This window comes from Sander lucioperca, chromosome 9 (assembly GCF_008315115.2).
Source record: "Sander lucioperca isolate FBNREF2018 chromosome 9, SLUC_FBN_1.2, whole genome shotgun sequence".
NCBI lineage: Eukaryota > Metazoa > Chordata > Actinopteri > Perciformes > Percidae > Sander > Sander lucioperca.
Genome location: NC_050181.1, coordinates 21,874,954 through 21,892,468, shown reverse-complemented (window position 1 = coordinate 21,892,468; position 17,515 = coordinate 21,874,954). Strand labels below are relative to the sequence as shown.

At 39.6% G+C, this 17,515-nt stretch overlaps 2 protein-coding genes and 1 long non-coding RNA gene across 5 annotated transcripts in view; 2 read left to right on the top strand and 1 right to left on the bottom strand.

Annotated features, from left to right (window-relative positions):
• Positions 1–9,574, bottom strand: part of cryz (crystallin, zeta (quinone reductase)) — a 28,750-nt gene extending 19,176 nt beyond the window's left edge. The window contains exon 1 of one of the 2 annotated variants that reach the window (XM_031310356.2): positions 9,551–9,574. Coding sequence is in view for 1 of the 2 variants with exons in the window: in XM_036005226.1 (XP_035861119.1) it covers positions 8,745–8,852 (108 nt within the window). In the remaining variant the exon portion in view is untranslated. Of the gene's footprint in view, positions 1–8,744; positions 8,873–9,550 lie in introns of those variants that run through there. The other variant, XM_036005226.1, reaches the window with a different exon arrangement.
• LOC116057766 (putative WEB family protein At1g65010, chloroplastic) overlaps positions 1–17,515 on the top strand; it is a 33,418-nt gene that overhangs the window by 11,499 nt on the left and 4,404 nt on the right. Inside the window, exons 5-6 of the mRNA XM_036005190.1 lie at positions 2,408–2,467; positions 3,135–5,372. Of these exons, the coding sequence (XP_035861083.1) occupies positions 2,408–2,467; positions 3,135–5,372 (2,298 nt within the window). The remainder of the gene's footprint in view (positions 1–2,407; positions 2,468–3,134; positions 5,373–17,515) is intronic.
• Positions 12,326–16,687, top strand: LOC116057751. Of its 2 annotated transcripts, none has more exons than XR_004106878.2 (4): positions 12,326–12,358; positions 13,378–13,457; positions 16,331–16,384; positions 16,532–16,687. It is a non-coding gene; the product is annotated as an uncharacterized LOC116057751 (long non-coding RNA). The 2 variants fall into 2 exon arrangements; XR_004898308.1 differs by lacking the exon at positions 16,331–16,384 and adding an exon at positions 15,960–16,013.

Sequence of the window (17,515 nt, the reverse complement as noted above, 5' to 3'; positions counted from 1 at the left end):
GGGTCCGTGTACTTGGTGGCCAACGGATTTTCGTTTTGAAAGGAAAAAAACAAAAACGAAAAACGGCCAGTTTCCCAATTACCATTAGTAAATAGGAAAACAAAAAACGGAAAACAACCCATTATTCGTTTTTTGTTTTGATATTAAAAAACGGAAAACGAAAAACAATCTCGTTATCCGATTGTCTTTGATGTATTTGTAGATGGAACTCGGAAATTAAAATACGTGTATAAATCTTATTCCTTTGTCAGTACCCGATCCGTACCGCCTGTAAAATCCGTTCTGTGCACTGCCTGATCAGTTCTACGCTTGCGCGAACACCGGCAAACTTCACAGCTCTATGCACGCATTGGCGTAAGGATGTTTGGACATTCCCGGTTACCGGAAGAAAACATTAGACAGTGACAGTAGACCGTTATGATGGCAAAGATGAAGTTTACAAGGTGTTTGCTGGAGTTGCCTAAAGTATCTCTTAATGATATACGGAGGGTCGTCTGGCCATCCAGTACAACACCATGTAGCAAATTAAATAAAGGCTTCAAATTTTACGTTTCGTCATTTCTTTGCAACTTTGAAGGTAATTTGCTAACGCTAGCTAGCCTGAGCTAGAAGCCTTGCTTTGGTGTTATAAGTCATGACTCCGTCCTGCTTCAGGTTAACCATGTTTTAAATAAAGTTTAAGCATGTGTATACCTCTCACTTCATGTGTTTGTACTTTTATGAAAGTATCTGGTAAAAACAGGGCTACAAATGAGATCTCTGTGAGAGACCAGTTAACTCCTAGCAAACTATTATGTAGCTCAATGCTGGACATTTCACCCCTAATTCCGGTCACTTTACTGTATTTGTATTTGTTTAGTATTTGGTTTAGAAGCCTTTATTGGTGATTTTTACGGTACAAAGTCCTGCTACATACGTAAATAGCTAGCTATATGCTCCGCTATGTCGCGTTAGCATGCAGCTACAATAGTTAGCTATGAGTATGCTAACGTTAGATTGTAGTGGAACAAAGCAGCACTTTCTAACGTCAAAAATCACAGATAAAGGCTTCTGAACCAAACACTACACAATCGGACATGTTTCAGCAACAACAACATTGCCAGCTAAGATGACCGTTAGCATGTAGCTACTATAGTGTTTACTGCCGTTGGCATGTAGCTACTAGTGGTATACAGCAGTGGTGGCTGGAAGAGCTGTCATCCCATCTTCAAAAGGACACTTATGTACGTTTACACTTCATCGCATTAATAATAGTCTATGATTATTAGTCAAGACAAAGTATTAAAGGTAAAAACATTAACGTAAACAACACAACAACGATGTCGCTACACGGTTTTGGATCAGTGACAAGTTTTGAATGTTTGTAGCTATGACTATTGTATAATAAAGATTTAATAAAAAAAGATTTAATAAAAAAGTTGTAATGTTTGGTCGTAAAGTGTTGACACATGGTACAAACATAGACTGTAAATCTCACAGGGACATTGTTAGTTTTCTACTACGTAATTATGCGCATGCACAGAACGGATCTTACAGGCAGTACTGGCCAATAAATGCTATTGAAGGGCGGGTCTTGGCGTGGCGGGAGTAACTTCCGGGTCACGAAAAAATACCAATGCAAAATTAAGGAATACGACATACGCACACACGTATTTTAATTTCCGAGTTCCATCTACAAATACATCAAAGACAATCGGATAACGAGATTGTTTTTCGTTTTCCGTTTTTTAATATCAAAACAAAAAACGAATAATGGGTTGTTTTCCGTTTTTTGTTTTCCTATTTACTAATGGTAATTGGGAAACTGGCCGTTTTTCGTTTTTGTTTTTTTCCTTTCAAAACGAAAATCCGTTGGCCGCCAAGTACACGGACCTTTTACGGATACCTGAAGGCCACCGTAGGTTCTCGACCTGCTTGAAAAGGGAGGAGAATGTGTTTCCCTTACTGTTAAAATGCGTAGCACCCCCTTCCATGGTTAGGGTTAGGGATAAGGTTTTGTTCAGGTTTAGGTAGGGGAAACACATATCAACGGGGGACAGTCTTTGACACAACACCTGATAGGAATGGTGTAGGTCTGTTCATTTCCACCACATTCTGGATTTGGTCCAGACAGGGTCTGACTGGCCTCGGGTCACTTTTGGATTGGGTCTCTATTTTTATTCATGTTGGGTTCTGCTTTTTCAATGTGTCTGTTTCAGATCTGGCCTAAAGTTTTTAAAGTGTGGGAAATAAGAATAATGACAGTATGTCATAACAGGGGTGAGAGGACAGGAAGGGTTTTCAGTTGGTGGCAATCTGCAACATCACCGCTAGATCCCACTAAATCCTACACACCGCTCCTTTATTTAACAACATTAAGATGCATATTAATGATGTCATCTTTTTACAGGGATTACAATGATTACAGGGATTACAGGGATTACAGCGAAATTCACGCAACTCTTTAAGAAAAACCCTGTGACTCACAGTAAGTAAATGTATCACAACGCTAATCATGTATTTGAAGATAGGTTTTTGGAGGCATCATTTTCCATGATTAACCCAAACACATCCCACAAATATTTGCCATTGAAAAGCAATAAAATAAAATAAAAAATCTTAAATAATTTCATGTCAGTATTTCCTATATGTTGCCACTTTACAGTTGATAGAAACTAGTTAGGTGAAATGTGATGCTGCTTTTTTTCTGAAATGTTTATATGTTTACATTGAACATATATAGAAGTCATTCATGGCTAACACATACATTCCCATTGACCACCTCAACCTCCACATACACTGCTCTGTATGGACAAAACACTATTTCCTGTACTAATATAATTTCTTATGTAAAACAGATGTACGTATATGCATATAATATGCACGTGATTGAGTTCGTATTTTAAATGCATCTTTAAACTCAGGTTAATTGTGAATAATATTATAGTGTTAGCTGGTTAATAGAAGAAAGCAGAAAGGATCAACAAGTGCTGTGTACTTCAACTAGTCTTGCATCGCCAGACTTATCTCCACAGTGCTGTGGAGTAAGGTCTGGCTAGTCCACACAACATTTGGTTACTTTCCACCTCTGGTGTAGTGATTACAGCCTCTTAGTGAGTTTATGTCATCTCATCTTTCTCTCTGTTGTATTACAGCATCTGCATTTAGGATTGTGCTGCTGGGAAAAAGCGAGGACAAACAGACAAAAATTGGTAACTTGATCATCGGTAACCAAATTTTTCATTACCAAAAAACTTCCCCAACCAGGCAATGTGTGGCAACCTGTGGAGAGTGGAGAGGAAAACCATTAACGGTTGTGAAAACTCCAGACATGTTCAGTCTGTCTGAGGGAGACCTGAGAAGAGAGGTGAAAAACTGTGTGACTCTTTGTCCTCCTGGACCAAATGTTCTGCTGCTGTTAGTGAAGCCTTCTGAATTCACAGAGGAGAACAGACAAACACTGAAGTTCATCCTGAGTTTGTTTGGTCAAGATGCCTTTGAGTACTCAATGATTGTTGTGACACATCAGTGGAAAGAAATGAGAGTCCCTGTTAATGAACTCCTTAAAGACTGTGGCGGAAGACACTACAGCATGTCTGAAGAAAACCGTGGATCATTAATGGAGAAGATTGAAGAAACAGCAAATAAAAACAACAAAACCCCACCGCCTGTGTCTGAACACATCAAACCAGCTTTGAACCTGGTTCTCTGTGGGAGGAGAGGAGCAGGGAAGACTTCAGCAGCCAAGGCCATTTTAGGTCAGACAGAGTTAGTGTCCAACTCATCAGAGTGTGTTAAACATCAGGGAGAGGTGTGTGGACGTTGGGTTTCCCTGGTGGAGCTGCCTGCCTTGTATACAAACCCTCAGGAGGCAGTGATGGAGGAATCCTTCAGGTGTATCTCCCTCTGTGATCCTGAGGGAGTTCATGCTTTCATCCTGGTCCTACCTGTGGCTCCCCTCACTGATGAAGACAAGGGAGAGTTAGAGGCCATCCAGAACACATTCAGCTCTGCAGTCAATGACTTCACTATGATCCTGTTCACAGTGGAGTCAGATCCTACAGCTCCAGCTGTTGTTAACTTTCTAGAGGATAAGGACATCCAGGAGTTCTCTAAGAGCTGTAGAGGAAGAAATGTTCTCAATATCAACGACAAGCAGCAGATCCCAGAGCTGTTGGATGGTGTGGAAAAGATGAGAGTCACTGAGTCCAGATTCTTCACAAAGGACATGTTCACCAAGGCTCAGATGAAGAAGGTTGCGAGACTGAAAGCTGAACTGCAGGATGTTAAAAAGAAGAGTGAGGTGGAAGGTGATGATAAACATCAGAGCAGAGAGTGTCTCAGGATGGTGCTGATTGGGAAGACTGGCAATGGGAAGAGTGCAACTGGAAACACCATTCTGGGCAAAGAACATTTTATATCTAAAAGCTGCCCAATATCTGTCACTAAGTTTTGCGAGAAAGCAACAGGAGAGATTGATGGACAACCTGTTGCTGTGGTCGACACTCCCGGCTTGTTCGACACGACTCTGTCCAATGATGAGATTCAACAGGAGCTTCTGAAATGCATCAGCATGTTGTCTCCTGGACCTCATGTGTTCTTACTGGTGCTGCAGATTGGTCGCATTACAAAGGAGGAAAAAGACTCTGTGGAACTGATCAAGAAATATTTTGGTAAGAAATCAGGAGACTTCATCATCATTATATTCACCAGAGGAGATGATCTCAGTCAGTCAATTGAGAGTTATATAGAATACTGTGACTTTTTGAAAAAACTGGTACGTGACTGTGGAGGAAGATACCAGGTCTTCAATAATAAGGTTGAGAATGATAACACACAAGTCAGAGAGCTGCTGAAGAAGTCCAACAAAATGCTGAAGGAAAATGGAGGCAACTGCTACACCTCAGAGATGTTCCAAGAGGCCGAGGAAGCCATACAGAAGGAAGTGGAGAAGATCCTGAAGGAGAAAGAAGAAGAAATGCAGAGACAGAGGGGGGAGCTTCAAAGAAAACACAAGGAGGAAATGGAAGCAGTGAAGAGCAGAATGGAACAAGAGAAAGCAGATATTGAACATGAGAGAGCCAAACAACTTGAAGAAATGGAGGAAAACATCAACAAGGAGCGCGAGGAGAGAAAGAAAGAACAGGAAATGAGAGAAGAAGAAGACAGGACAAAGAGAAAGCAGGAACAACTTCAACGACAGAAGTGGGAGCAAACAATTGCAGTTCTTAAGTCAGAATCAGAAGAAAAGTTGGAGCAGAGTAAAGAAGAGATGAGAAGGAGACGAGAGGACTGGGAAAAGGAAAGAGAGGAATGGTGGGACAAACGAAATCAAGAAAATGAACAGAAACGACATGAGGAGCAAACAAGACTTAAAAAACTCCAAGAAGAATATGAGCAGGAAAGAGAAAAATATGAAAAGAAAAGAAAAGAAGAAGATCAAAACAGAAGAGAACAGGAGGAAAAGGAGAGAAAAAAATTGGAGGAAAACTATAAGAAACAACTGGAGGACATGAAGAAGAAATATGAAGAGGAGGCCAGAAAACAGGCTGAAGAGTTCAATGAGTTCAGACAGAAATACACCAAGGACTTCACAGCGTTGGTCGAGAAGCACATGGAGGAAATAAAGGACATGAAGCAAAGACATGAGATACAAATACAAGAGGAAGAAAAGAGGCATGGCCAACAGTACAATCTGTTACAAGAGCTCTCAAGTTACAAAGAAGAAACACTGAAAGAAAGAATAAAGGAGTTGAGGAAAACGCATGAAGAAGAGAAATTGAAGAAACAGCATGAACAGGAAATTAAAGAGTTGAAAGAAAAATACCGAAACAAATGTATCATCCTTTGACCTCCCCACTGACTCTTGATCATTATGATGTTTAACATTTTTGAACATCTTTTAAAGGACAATTCCGGCGCAAAACGAACCTAGGGGTTATTAACAGATGTGTACCCACTCGATCGTTCTATGGGACATGTTTTCATGCTAATCGAATGAGTTTTTAGCTTGAAAGACGCTAGCGCGGACCACTGATTAGCTTACAACGCTAGTATTCGGGGCACAGGGAACGTAAAAACAAAGCGCTATTTATACCACTAAAAAGGCTCAAAATATCACCACACTTCAACGGTAGCATAAGGATGGTCCCTAAATGTTAACCGAAGCATTGAGAACTTTGTAAGTGTACAAGACGGTTACTAGCGGTCCGCGCTAGCTTCTTGCAAGCTAAAACTCATTCAATTAGCATGAAAACATGTCCCAGAGAACGACAGAGTGGGTACACATCTGTTAATAACCCCTAGGTTCGTTTTGCGCCAGAATTGTCCTTTAACTGCAGGTGTTTAACACTGTCAGTTTAAAGAATACTTTGCTTTTTCCCATATTACATCAACTGTAATAATTAACATACATAAATACACACACACATATTTTAGTTTGACTCTTTTGCTGGACCATGGAGGTGGTGTGACCAGGAGCCTGGATGTTTCTTTCTGTCACTCAGACAGACATTGCTGTGAAGTGTTCATTGTGTTCAATGAGCTACTGACTACTGACGCCTGACTACTGTTTGTCACTGCAGGTTGAAAGTACATCATATATACGGTATATGATTTCTCATACTCATTATTTTTATACTTATTTTAGAATCATTATCTGTTAAATTGATTATATCATTATTTCAAGATAATTATTTTCCTTGCATAGTATAGATTTTATTACACTGCATCCTAATAATTTTTTTATTTCGATATTGTTTATTTGCAATCTTCAAATACATTTTGATCTGTATTAACACACACACAGTCACACGCACTCACACACACACACACACACACACACACACACGCACAAACACACACACACATCTTATTATTGTAAAGCTTAAGCATGTGTCCCACCTAGAACCTTCCTGATTAAATACTGTATGTTAAATGAAATACCTGACTCCGGTGTCCTGACTGACACCTCACAGAAACACACACAGTCACATAGCTGAGATTGAAAGTTTATTCTTGATGTTTAAAACAACAGCTGGAAAAATTATCTGAATCGAAGCACATGATCTTCCTCAGCAGATGGAGTGTGCCCAGCTGTCATGTAGATTTCACAACGTGCTAAGACATCCAGCTACTTAGCATACATATTATTCATTTATCAAAATGAAGGTATTTCCATGTAACTTTTCTAAATACTACCAACAGATAACCCAAATAAACATGAATGAACCTACACATTTATTCTGGCATAAATAAATAACAAGAGACCAAATTTTAAATGAACACATTGTAATAACTATGTATTCCCACTGGGCTACTCAAATGAAGTATATGACCTGCTGGATGAATACAGACTTCACAAGACTTACATTTTTTTATGAAGATGTAAGTCCAGTATTACCTAATAAATTGTAGAGCACCAACAGGTCTTCATTCATAAATATAATCCAAGGTTTGATAAAAAGTAGGGGTGTAACATAATCTACTGTTTGATACTTCCCTTGTTTTTGTGCCATGGAAAACAAAATACATGCATTAAATAGCATTCTTAAACTTTATTTTGAAAAATGGAAACATTCAACATTGCTTCGTTGGCCATAACTCTCACTGTAAGAATTAGGTGGTTGGTAAAGATCTCTAACTGTTTTTTCAGCCAATATTCAGCCGTTTAGTACTCCCCAACCCCAAACTGCATACTCAACAGTTTCAAAAACCCTTAGGTTTTACCAACTAGAATTAGTTTGTGTTTATCTGCTGGAATTGCTTACGGCCATACCACCCTGAACACGCCTGCCATGCAGGGTCGGGCCGGGTCAGTACCTGGATGGGAGACCGTGACCCCTCCAAGTCCCTGTTCCAGTTCCTGAAAAATGCTAAATCTGCTTGAAGACGAGAAGATTCTCCAAGGAGATGTTTTGGGAAAAGTGAAAAATTGCAGTAATTTCAGTAATACAAATATGCACACACCAGCCAATAAGCATACCAACACTCCCAACTCTTTATTAATTGGTTTATTAAATAGTAATTTAAATTAAATAGCAAATGAAATAATATTCTAACAATAATATAGAAGTTATAGATTGTACATTTTAGAGAACTATTTACAGAATGTACAAGTTATGGAATGTACCCTGTGCTACCAGCTTTTTATTCTCGTCTTTCATCAGCAGAGGGCTCTGCTGATTTAAATCGATTATATAGCAGACTGTTTCGGTCTAAATCATAGACTGTATAACAGTCTATGGTCCAACCAGAAGTGCAAAAAAAGCAGAAAAGTGCAATGCAATACAAAGTATAGACAGATGGTGCATAGACAGGACAATAAATATAGTGCAGTGTAGACAGCAATAGGCTACAGTTGGTTTACAGAAGGTGGTTTAGAGTAATATAAATTAAATATAAATATGTGCAGTGTATTAGCGGTTACCTTATAAGAGCAGAATAAATATGGCTATGTAACATGAACAATGTATAAACAACATGTACAGATATGTGCAATGTAGTAGCAGTAACATTATAATAGTAGTAAGAATAATATAGATATATGCAGTGTATTAACAGAATATATTATAAGAAAAACAGAATAAATATGGATATTCAGTATGAACCATATAGACAGATATGTACAGTTTGGGAATATTGTCCGATCAACTTCAAAATACCACTGTGGTTTTAAAGCGTAGCAGCTTTACTGCCACTCTTGCACAATAAGGACATGGCTGGACCTCTCCACCTGTGATTCAGCCTGCTTCAGTGGGTCTCACCTGTCTGTGTCCCGGCTGCGGGACAGTCACATCTGAGCAGAGTCTGAGCACTGACGGAGCTCCAAACTCACTCACTCTGATGGCTCTCATCAGCCTGCAGCCCGACATGTCTGATCTGCTCACACGACTTTTTTTCTTATATACAGTCTGTCGGTACACGATCCGTTCTGCACATGCGCAAAATGTTCGCGCATGCGCGGTTGTACGAGGATTTACGACACTGCACGATCTGTTCCACGCTTCCGGTCGACAGCCAAGCTAACGTTAGTTTAGCTAACAGCTAATTCGGCTAACTGCTAGCTGATTGTAGCGGTCTGCCGTTAGCCTCCACAGGCAAGCTAACGTTAGTTTAGCTAACAGCTAATTCGGCTAACTGCTAGCTGAGACAGCATGTAATAACTTTAAAAGACCCTCAAAATAAAACTTGAAAATAAACGTTGACATATATAACAAACACCTAACATATATAACAGCTGTTACGTCAGTTCTACTTTACTTGTGCTCATTTAAATACAATCACTCAATACTTGTCTTTATTGTTATTACTGTGAAGTCTTAATTTAGCTGTAGCCTGCTTTTCCCATTACGTTTGAGTTAACGTTATTTTAGACTGATCTAGCTGTCAGCTAGCGGTTAGCCGAATTAGCTATTAGCTAAACTAACGTTAGCTTCCCGGTGGAGGCTAGCCATAGGCTAGCGTGGAACAGATCGTGCAGGTCGTATGGATACGTAAAACAGTATTATCTTGCGCATGTGCAGAACGGATCGTGCAGGCAGAACGGATCGTGTACCGACAGACTTTACGTCAAAGACGGACGTCCCACTCCTTAACATTTCCGAAAGTTTACTGCTTCTGCGGTTTACAGACAAGATTCAAGCGCATCAGCGCCACCATCTGGACCGGAGTGTACTGCAGTTGACTGGTTTGAAAAAGATGACACGCTTCAATCTATATTAATCGTAGCTATATCAATATTTGCCGTGAGGATTTGAAAATATTCAAATGGCTTTTGGTAGATGAGTGAATCAATAAATCATGAATAGACCGAATATTCGGCTTGGCCCCAAAGATATGTTGTTCTCAACAGGACGGACCAGCAGCAGATCCCATAGCTGTTGGATGCTGTGGAATAGATGAAAGGTAAAAAATAAATACAGATGCTTTATAAAGGACATATTCACAAAGGCTCATACAAAAAAAGAAGGTAATTATGCAGGAGAACAACACAAGACTTAAAGTTGAACTGCAGGATAGGCTATAACAGAGGAGTGAGATCAGAATGAATACAAATCTAACGGACGGTTTTAGGATGGTGATGACTGAAAAGACTGGCAGCGGCAACAATCATTTCTGGCAAAAAGCCTTCAAACCCGGTTCCCCCCGAAGCCAACCACCAAGTCTGGTCTTGTTTGATAGCCTTTTTGATTGTTTTGTCCAGCAGGTGGAGCTCTAACATTTACTACTGAACTGATGGTCAGATTGCTCCGTTGCCTCCTCCAGCTTCCTGCGCTCTTTGGAGGCTCTGGCAAAGAGAGACTAGTTTCTGCAGATCCGTTTGAATTTAATTCTCTTCATAATTTACTGTTTTTCCATTTCATTTTCAATTTTTTTTGTACAGGCCTACATCCATGTATACAGCCACTCTGTACATTGTACTAGTACTTTACTATTACTTAAGAGGAAGATTTAAACATGTTCAATGATATTGAGCATTTTCTTTTAATTATTTAAAATATTAATATATTTTTAAATTAGAAATATCACAGTATATTAACATAGAGCCTAATACAAACAGTTATCAGAAGTTACATTTGCAAAGGTAATAGGCTACAACAACAACAAGAACTTTTTTAGTTTTATAAATGAGAAGAGAACAGAATCAAACAGATTGTCCCTAAACTAAACAATTATAGCTCCACTATTTATATTCTTAAGAACATTTTTGGCTGCTGGGGAACTTTATTTGAACTTCCGCTCTGACCGCTTCCGCTTTTTTTTTTAGTTTCACCAAAGAATTTCTAATATGGGAAGAAGTTCCACTCTCTCGTTACTTCCGGCTTCTGAACTGGTTGCAGTTCCACCAGAGTTCCATATAGGGGGCGCTCACAGGCCAGTGCAGAATGAATGGGACTCTATGGAGCTATACCCCTCAAAATCCACTTTTCTCAGGATATAATTTTTTGTCTAGTAATTTGAATGTTGCATTTGAAAGGGGAGGTTAAGAAAATACACACTGCTGGATGTTAGATTTTTTTAAAGTGGCTTTTTTATTCTAAAAAGCCTTTTAAAATGTCAATGACGTCATACACATATAAGGCCAGAGATTCTGCTTTACGGCGAGCTCTGAGTCGCTTCCTTTGTTCTCTCGAGGCATCGACAACACAGCTGACAGGTTAGACTCTCCCTGTCAATACACGTGCTAGAAAGAGGTTTGCTAATGTTTTAAAGACCACGCCGAAATATTCACTCTGACATTCTGGTTCTGCTTCGGATGCCGTCAAGCGGGATCTCCGATCGTAATCAGTCCTTCACTGACCAATCAGCATTCATTAGCAGAATGCTAGGGTGTTATGGGCAACAACGACTCAACCTGTAACAAATCGAAAGGACATACATACTCGTTCATTCAACTTTCGACCTATAATCCATGTTGAACTCATGGCGAAAGAGACAAATTTAGCCGTCTAGCTCCATAGGGTCCCATTAATTTTGCACTGGACCGTGATCACCCCCAGTGGAACTCTGGTGGAACTGCAACCAAAGTAGGTACAATGGGGCTTAATTGGAGGAGTTGTCGGTACACGATCCGTTCTGCCTGCACGATCCGTTCTGCACATGCGCAAAATGTTCGCGCATGCGCGGTTGTACGAGGATTTACGACACTGCACGATCTGTTCCACGCTTCCGGTCGACAGCCAAGCTAACGTTAGTTTAGCTAACAGCTAATTCGGCTAACTGCTAGCTGAGACAGCATGTAATAACTTTAAAAGACCCTCAAAATAAAACTTGAAAATAAACGTTGACATATATAACAAACACCTAACATATATAACAGCTGTTACGTCAGTTCTACTTTACTTGTGCTCATTTAAAATACAATCACTCAATACTTGTCTTTATTGTTATTACTGTGAAGTCTTAATTTAGCTGTAGCCTGCTTTTCCCATTACGTTTGAGTTAACGTTATTTTAGACTGAATCAAGCTGTCAGCTAGCGGTTAGCCGAATTAGCTATTAGCTAAACTAACTTTAGCTTCCCGGTGGAGGCTAGCCATAGGCTAGCGTGGAACAGATCGTGCAGGTCGTATGGATACGTAAAACAGTATTATCTTGCGCATGTGCAGAACGGATCGTGCAGGCAGAACGGATCGTGTACCGACAGATGTATTAAAAGAACGGTCTTGGTCCGTTAGAGCGTATGGGGAATGACGTAAGCAAAAAAAAAAAAAAAAAAAAAAAAAGAGTGACTTGGATGTGGGCGGGGCTTGACATCAAGCCCCGCCTTCCCGCAGACTGCAGCGAGATGTACTTGCTTAATAGGGAGTGGAACGGCTATAGTTGACGGGCTTCACTTTCACCAGTTTTTGTGTCGCGTCAAGAATTCCTGTAGCAAGGTAAGTGAACTCTATGAGTGACTCTATAAATCGTTTTAGGCCATTTTAACGTTTTTATGTTGGAATTAAATGGGAATCCACCCTTTTTTAGAAGCTACACATCTTCAAACATACAAGGACCCCCTCTCTCACTCAGGCAGCATGCTCAGGTTAACTGGGACATTCTTAGATTTAAAGAACGGCTTCTTTGCTACTTAGTAAATGCAAAACATTTTGTTAAACAAGATACTAATGTAGAAAGAGGAGAACAAATGTTTTGGCTGTATTAGGCCATTTCAGTTTGAACAATGTAATACAATATCATGTCTCATTCCTCTCTTTGAGTGCTGCGGCAGGAATTAGGTGTGGGGTGTGACTTATAGGCATGCTGATAATGGTTGATTATATTATAGTTTATAGCATTCATAAAACATACAATGGTGGCCGGGTTAGCTCAGTTGGTAGAGCAGGCGCACATATATAGAGGTTTACTCCTCGAAAATAATAATAATGAATAAAAAATGTTTTACAAAAACGAAGAGAGGAAACGGACGGTGCAGTGTAATAATCACCAGTGGATGGTCAGGGTGGGGCTACAATGCGACATACTGGTTAAAGGGCGCATTAATAAGCACGTTGCAAAACTATTTCTCCCAGCAAGATACACATAAAAAGGTTATGTTTTAATTTGTTAAATCTCTGAATTTAAATTACATTTTGTAGTCGCCATTTTTGATTACATGGAGTTTACCTATTTTTCAGTTAAGCTTTATTTATTTAGCTACTTGTTTTACTTGACCTGTGAAATTACAAGGTGACAGCAAAACAGTCATTGCTTAAAGTATGTGATTATATTATACATGAAAAACAATAATCCTTAAAGCTAACATCAATCCTTAATTTTAGAAAAATTTACAGACAAATCTGTTTATCACAAACACACCTTCACATTGTTGTCTGCAGTAACCAATCTGAGCTCCAAGTTGCTTTGAGACACTTTTTTTATGATGTGAATAAGATTTAAATTCTGCTTTCTTTAGGTTTTCACACCCAGCAGCTGGCTTCCAGTTGAGTTAGTCTCTGATGTTTGCAGCAGACATCATGGCGACTGCAGCAATAGGTGAGTCTTTATTAGTCTGAATAACACTCTTCTCTCTCTACATTATATTGAAAACAAAAGAGTGTTTGATAAATTCGGTCTGAAAGCTCTGAATTAAAATCCTCTGATTGGTCAGTCCCAACAAAACATTAAATATGAGAACCAGTAAGAACTGTTGCTCAGTGACAGAACAGACAGACAGTAAGCAGAGGCTTCACCCCATCCTGAATCGGTCACTGCAACTTCACATATGTGTTCCCTCGCTTCACAAAGTGGTGAATCTACATGACTGACTTTTGCAACACTTCTTGCCATACAGTACATGTGGTATGTCATTTTAACTTTGGTGGAGGTCGGGGTGGTGGATGGGTCAAACAACACAGGTTTCACCAGGAGGCATCCAGGTTCTTGTCTGGTACATGTCGTGTGCATCACTTTAGTTACGTTACAAACATACTTATTCTAACCCTAACCAAGTGGTTTTGTTTAACCCTCCTGTTGTACTCGGGTCAAATTTGACCCATTTTAAAAAAGTTTCTATATAGGCCTGCACGATTCAGGGAAAAATAGGAATCACGATTTTTTAGCTTAGAATTGATATCACGATTTTCTGCCACGATTGTTTTCTCACGAAGTGTAATGTTTACTGCACACATGAACCACGACAAAACAAAACAAATTGGCAGTACCAAACATAGATTTTGTTTTGGCACCTATAGCACATTGATCATCACCACAAGCCTGTAAACATAGAGGCTTCAATGAAGAGAAGGGAGAGCATTGCAGTGCTTGGGAGTGCTTTAAAACCTTTTTTATACAGTCCATGTTTAAAACTCACAGAAGAAAGTAGTAGCGTTTGTGATGCAGTCGGCTCGGAAAATTAAATGAGAATCAAAGTCATAAAAAAAAAATATCGAAGTGGTTTAAAAATTAAATCGTGAACAGGGTGAATCGAGATCGCGATTTTATAACGATTAATCGTGCAGGCCTATTTCTATATCAGAAATTTGGGTTTCTTTCAACCAGTTTTTCAAAAAGAAATAACGTGGATGGTTCCATACAACGCTCTTCACAAGTCAAATAAATGATCAGTTCACTACTTTCATTGAATTCATGTTTTTTATTCAATTTTATAGCATTTGAAGAAAATAAATCGACAAAAATGTGGGAAAAAAGTGACAAAAATATTGGGAAATGCGGCAGAAGTGTCGACCAAGTGTCGAAAAGACGGCCAAAATGTAAAAAAAGGAAATCGTTAGGGCGCCTTCTAGCTCACCCAGTAAGAGCGTTCGCCCCTGTTGGCTGAGTCCTGCAGCGGCTTGGGTTCGAATCCGACCTGCTGCCCTTTGCTGCGTATCATCCCCCATCTCTCTCCCCCTTTCAAGTCTATCCACTGTCACTTCATAATAAAGGGAAAAGCCACAAAAAAAATATCTAAAAAAAATAGTTACATTTTGAAATTCTGACCCAGAAAAACAAAAAGTTGTCATTGTCATGGTCGACGGGAAGACAACACAAGGGTTAAATTCACAATGTTAAACTGTGTTTCCAGTGTGTAAAAAGATGACCGTAGTGGAGCGTCACAGAATGACGTGTAGGGCTATCCAATGCGTTGACAAGTGACGCCAATGACAAAGCATCAGTATGTGACAAGTTGGCATGAGAATGAGTTGGTATAAATGACGATAAATGAAATTACTGAAGCTTTGTGCTGCATGAGGAAGAGCCCCTTGTATCTGTGAAGTGAGTGTTTGTGTGATTGTTTGTGTATGAGGTGAATTGATGGCGCATCGCTATTCTACTTGGTATTTGTAGTTTATTGTGTAATTGGAAAATCCTGTCTCCGGCTGTGTAGAGTCCATATATCAGTGTTTCCGCTGGTAACCTTTTGGAGCCACAGACAAAAGAAAAATGGACGTGGCGAGAGATGTGACTCATAACTGAATTATTATAGTTTATAATAATGCAAAACAGTGAGAATACAGCCATTTATGACTTTGGGCTTCATGACCGAAAAAAGATTTTGTAACTTGTGTCTTCGCTTTCTCTGAAAAAACATACAAAGTGAACATACAGCCCGGCATCAGGTCTACTTAAGGTTATATTTGATTACATAAAGAAGTAAACAAATGTTGTGTCCTTCCAATCACAGATGATCTGCATCCTCTGAAGCGCAGTAGAAGCTATGAGATGCTGCCACCTCACAGTGAGTCAAACTGAACTATGGTGTTCTGCTATTTAAGAATATCTGCCATTTTCATATGTCGTCAACCTGCGTATGCGCATTCAACCCACATTGGACTCTGTTTACTAGTTGGTAAAAACTTGAGTCTGCAGTGGAGTTTATACACTGCACTGATCACCAGATAATTGTAGAGTAACTTTGGGCTTCATGATCGAAAAAAGATTTTGGAACTTGTATCTTCTCTTTCTCTACAAACATACAGCCCGGCATCAGGTCTACTTAAGGTTATATTTGATTACATAAAGAAGTAAACACATGTTGTGTCCTTCCAATCACAGATGATCTGCATCCTCTGAAGCGCAGTAGAAGCTATGAGTTTCTGCCACCTCACAGTGAGTGAAACTGAACTATGGTGTTCTGCTATTTAAGAATATCTGCCATTTTCATATGTCGTCGCCCTGTGTATGCGCATTCAACCCACATTGGACTCTGTTTACCTGATGGTAAAAACTTCAGTCTGCAGTGGAGTTTATACACTGCACTGATCAATAGATAATTGTAGAGTAACTTTGGGCTTCATGATCGAAAAAATATTTTGTAACTTGTATCTTCTCTTTCTCTACAAACATACAGCCCAACATCAGGTCTACTTAAGATTACATTTGATTATATAAATAAGTAAACACATGCTGTATCCTTCCAATCACAGATGATCTGCCTCCTCTGAAGTGCAGTAGCAGCTATGAGATGCTGCCACCTTACAGTGAGTCAAACTGAACTATGGTGTTCTGCTATTTAAGAATATCTGCGTTTAAAGTATTTAATACTGTATATAGCAATAGTATATCTAAAATGAATACATATAAGTCTGTTTTTAGTTGCCCTTTCTAATTATTTGGGTTTTTCACAGTGTCTGAGCTGAGGGTTGTTCTGCTGGGAAACAGCTGCTCTGAGAGGAAATCAGTGGGGAACTTGATACTGGGAGAGACTGTGTTCAACAAAGCACCTGAATGTTGTTTGAGAATCAGTGGATCGTTGCAGGAGAAAAAAGTAGTTGTCGTCAACACTCCAGAGATTATCTGCTCCTGGACCTCATGTGTTCCTGCTGGTTCTACAGCCTGAAGGCTTCACTGAAGAACACAAACTGAGACTCTGCAGAGTCCTTAAACTCTTCAGTGATCAATCATTTGATCATTCATTGGTGCTGATCTCACCACCCAGAGAGGAGAGTTCAGCTTCCATGGAAACATACATGGAACACCCTCCATTAAAGGACCTGATCAGAAAATGTAGGCACGGATACTTGAAGAAGAAGAACCTTGATCATTCAGAGCTGTTAACACGTTTGGGTCAAACTGCAAAGGAGAACAACGGAAAGCACGTGATCTATGAACCATTTGAGGATGCAACATCTACTTTACCAGCTGATCATCAAAGCCCAAAACAGAAGGAAACACACACTCCTATTGCAGATGCTGTTAAAGCTACTGGTAAGTTTTTGACAAGGCAGACTTTGTTCACATAAACCCTCCTTGATTTAAGGAGTAGTGTGTAGAATTTAGGAGGATCTATTGGCAGAAATGGAATATAATAATCATAACTATGTTTTATTAGTCTATAATCACCTGCAACTTAGATGTGTAATGTTTTCATTTAGAAGGTTAGAATGAGCCCTTCACCTCTACATAGGGAGTGGATTTCTTCCACAGAGCCCACCATGTTGCACCGCCATGTTTCTACAGTAGCCCAGAATGGACAAATCAAACGCTGGCTCCAGAGAGGTTTTAGTGATACCTGAAGGCCACCGTAGGTTCTCTACCTGCTTGAAAAGGGAGGAGAATGTGTTTCCCTTACTGTTAAAATGCGTAGCACCCCCTTCCGTGGTTAGGGTTAG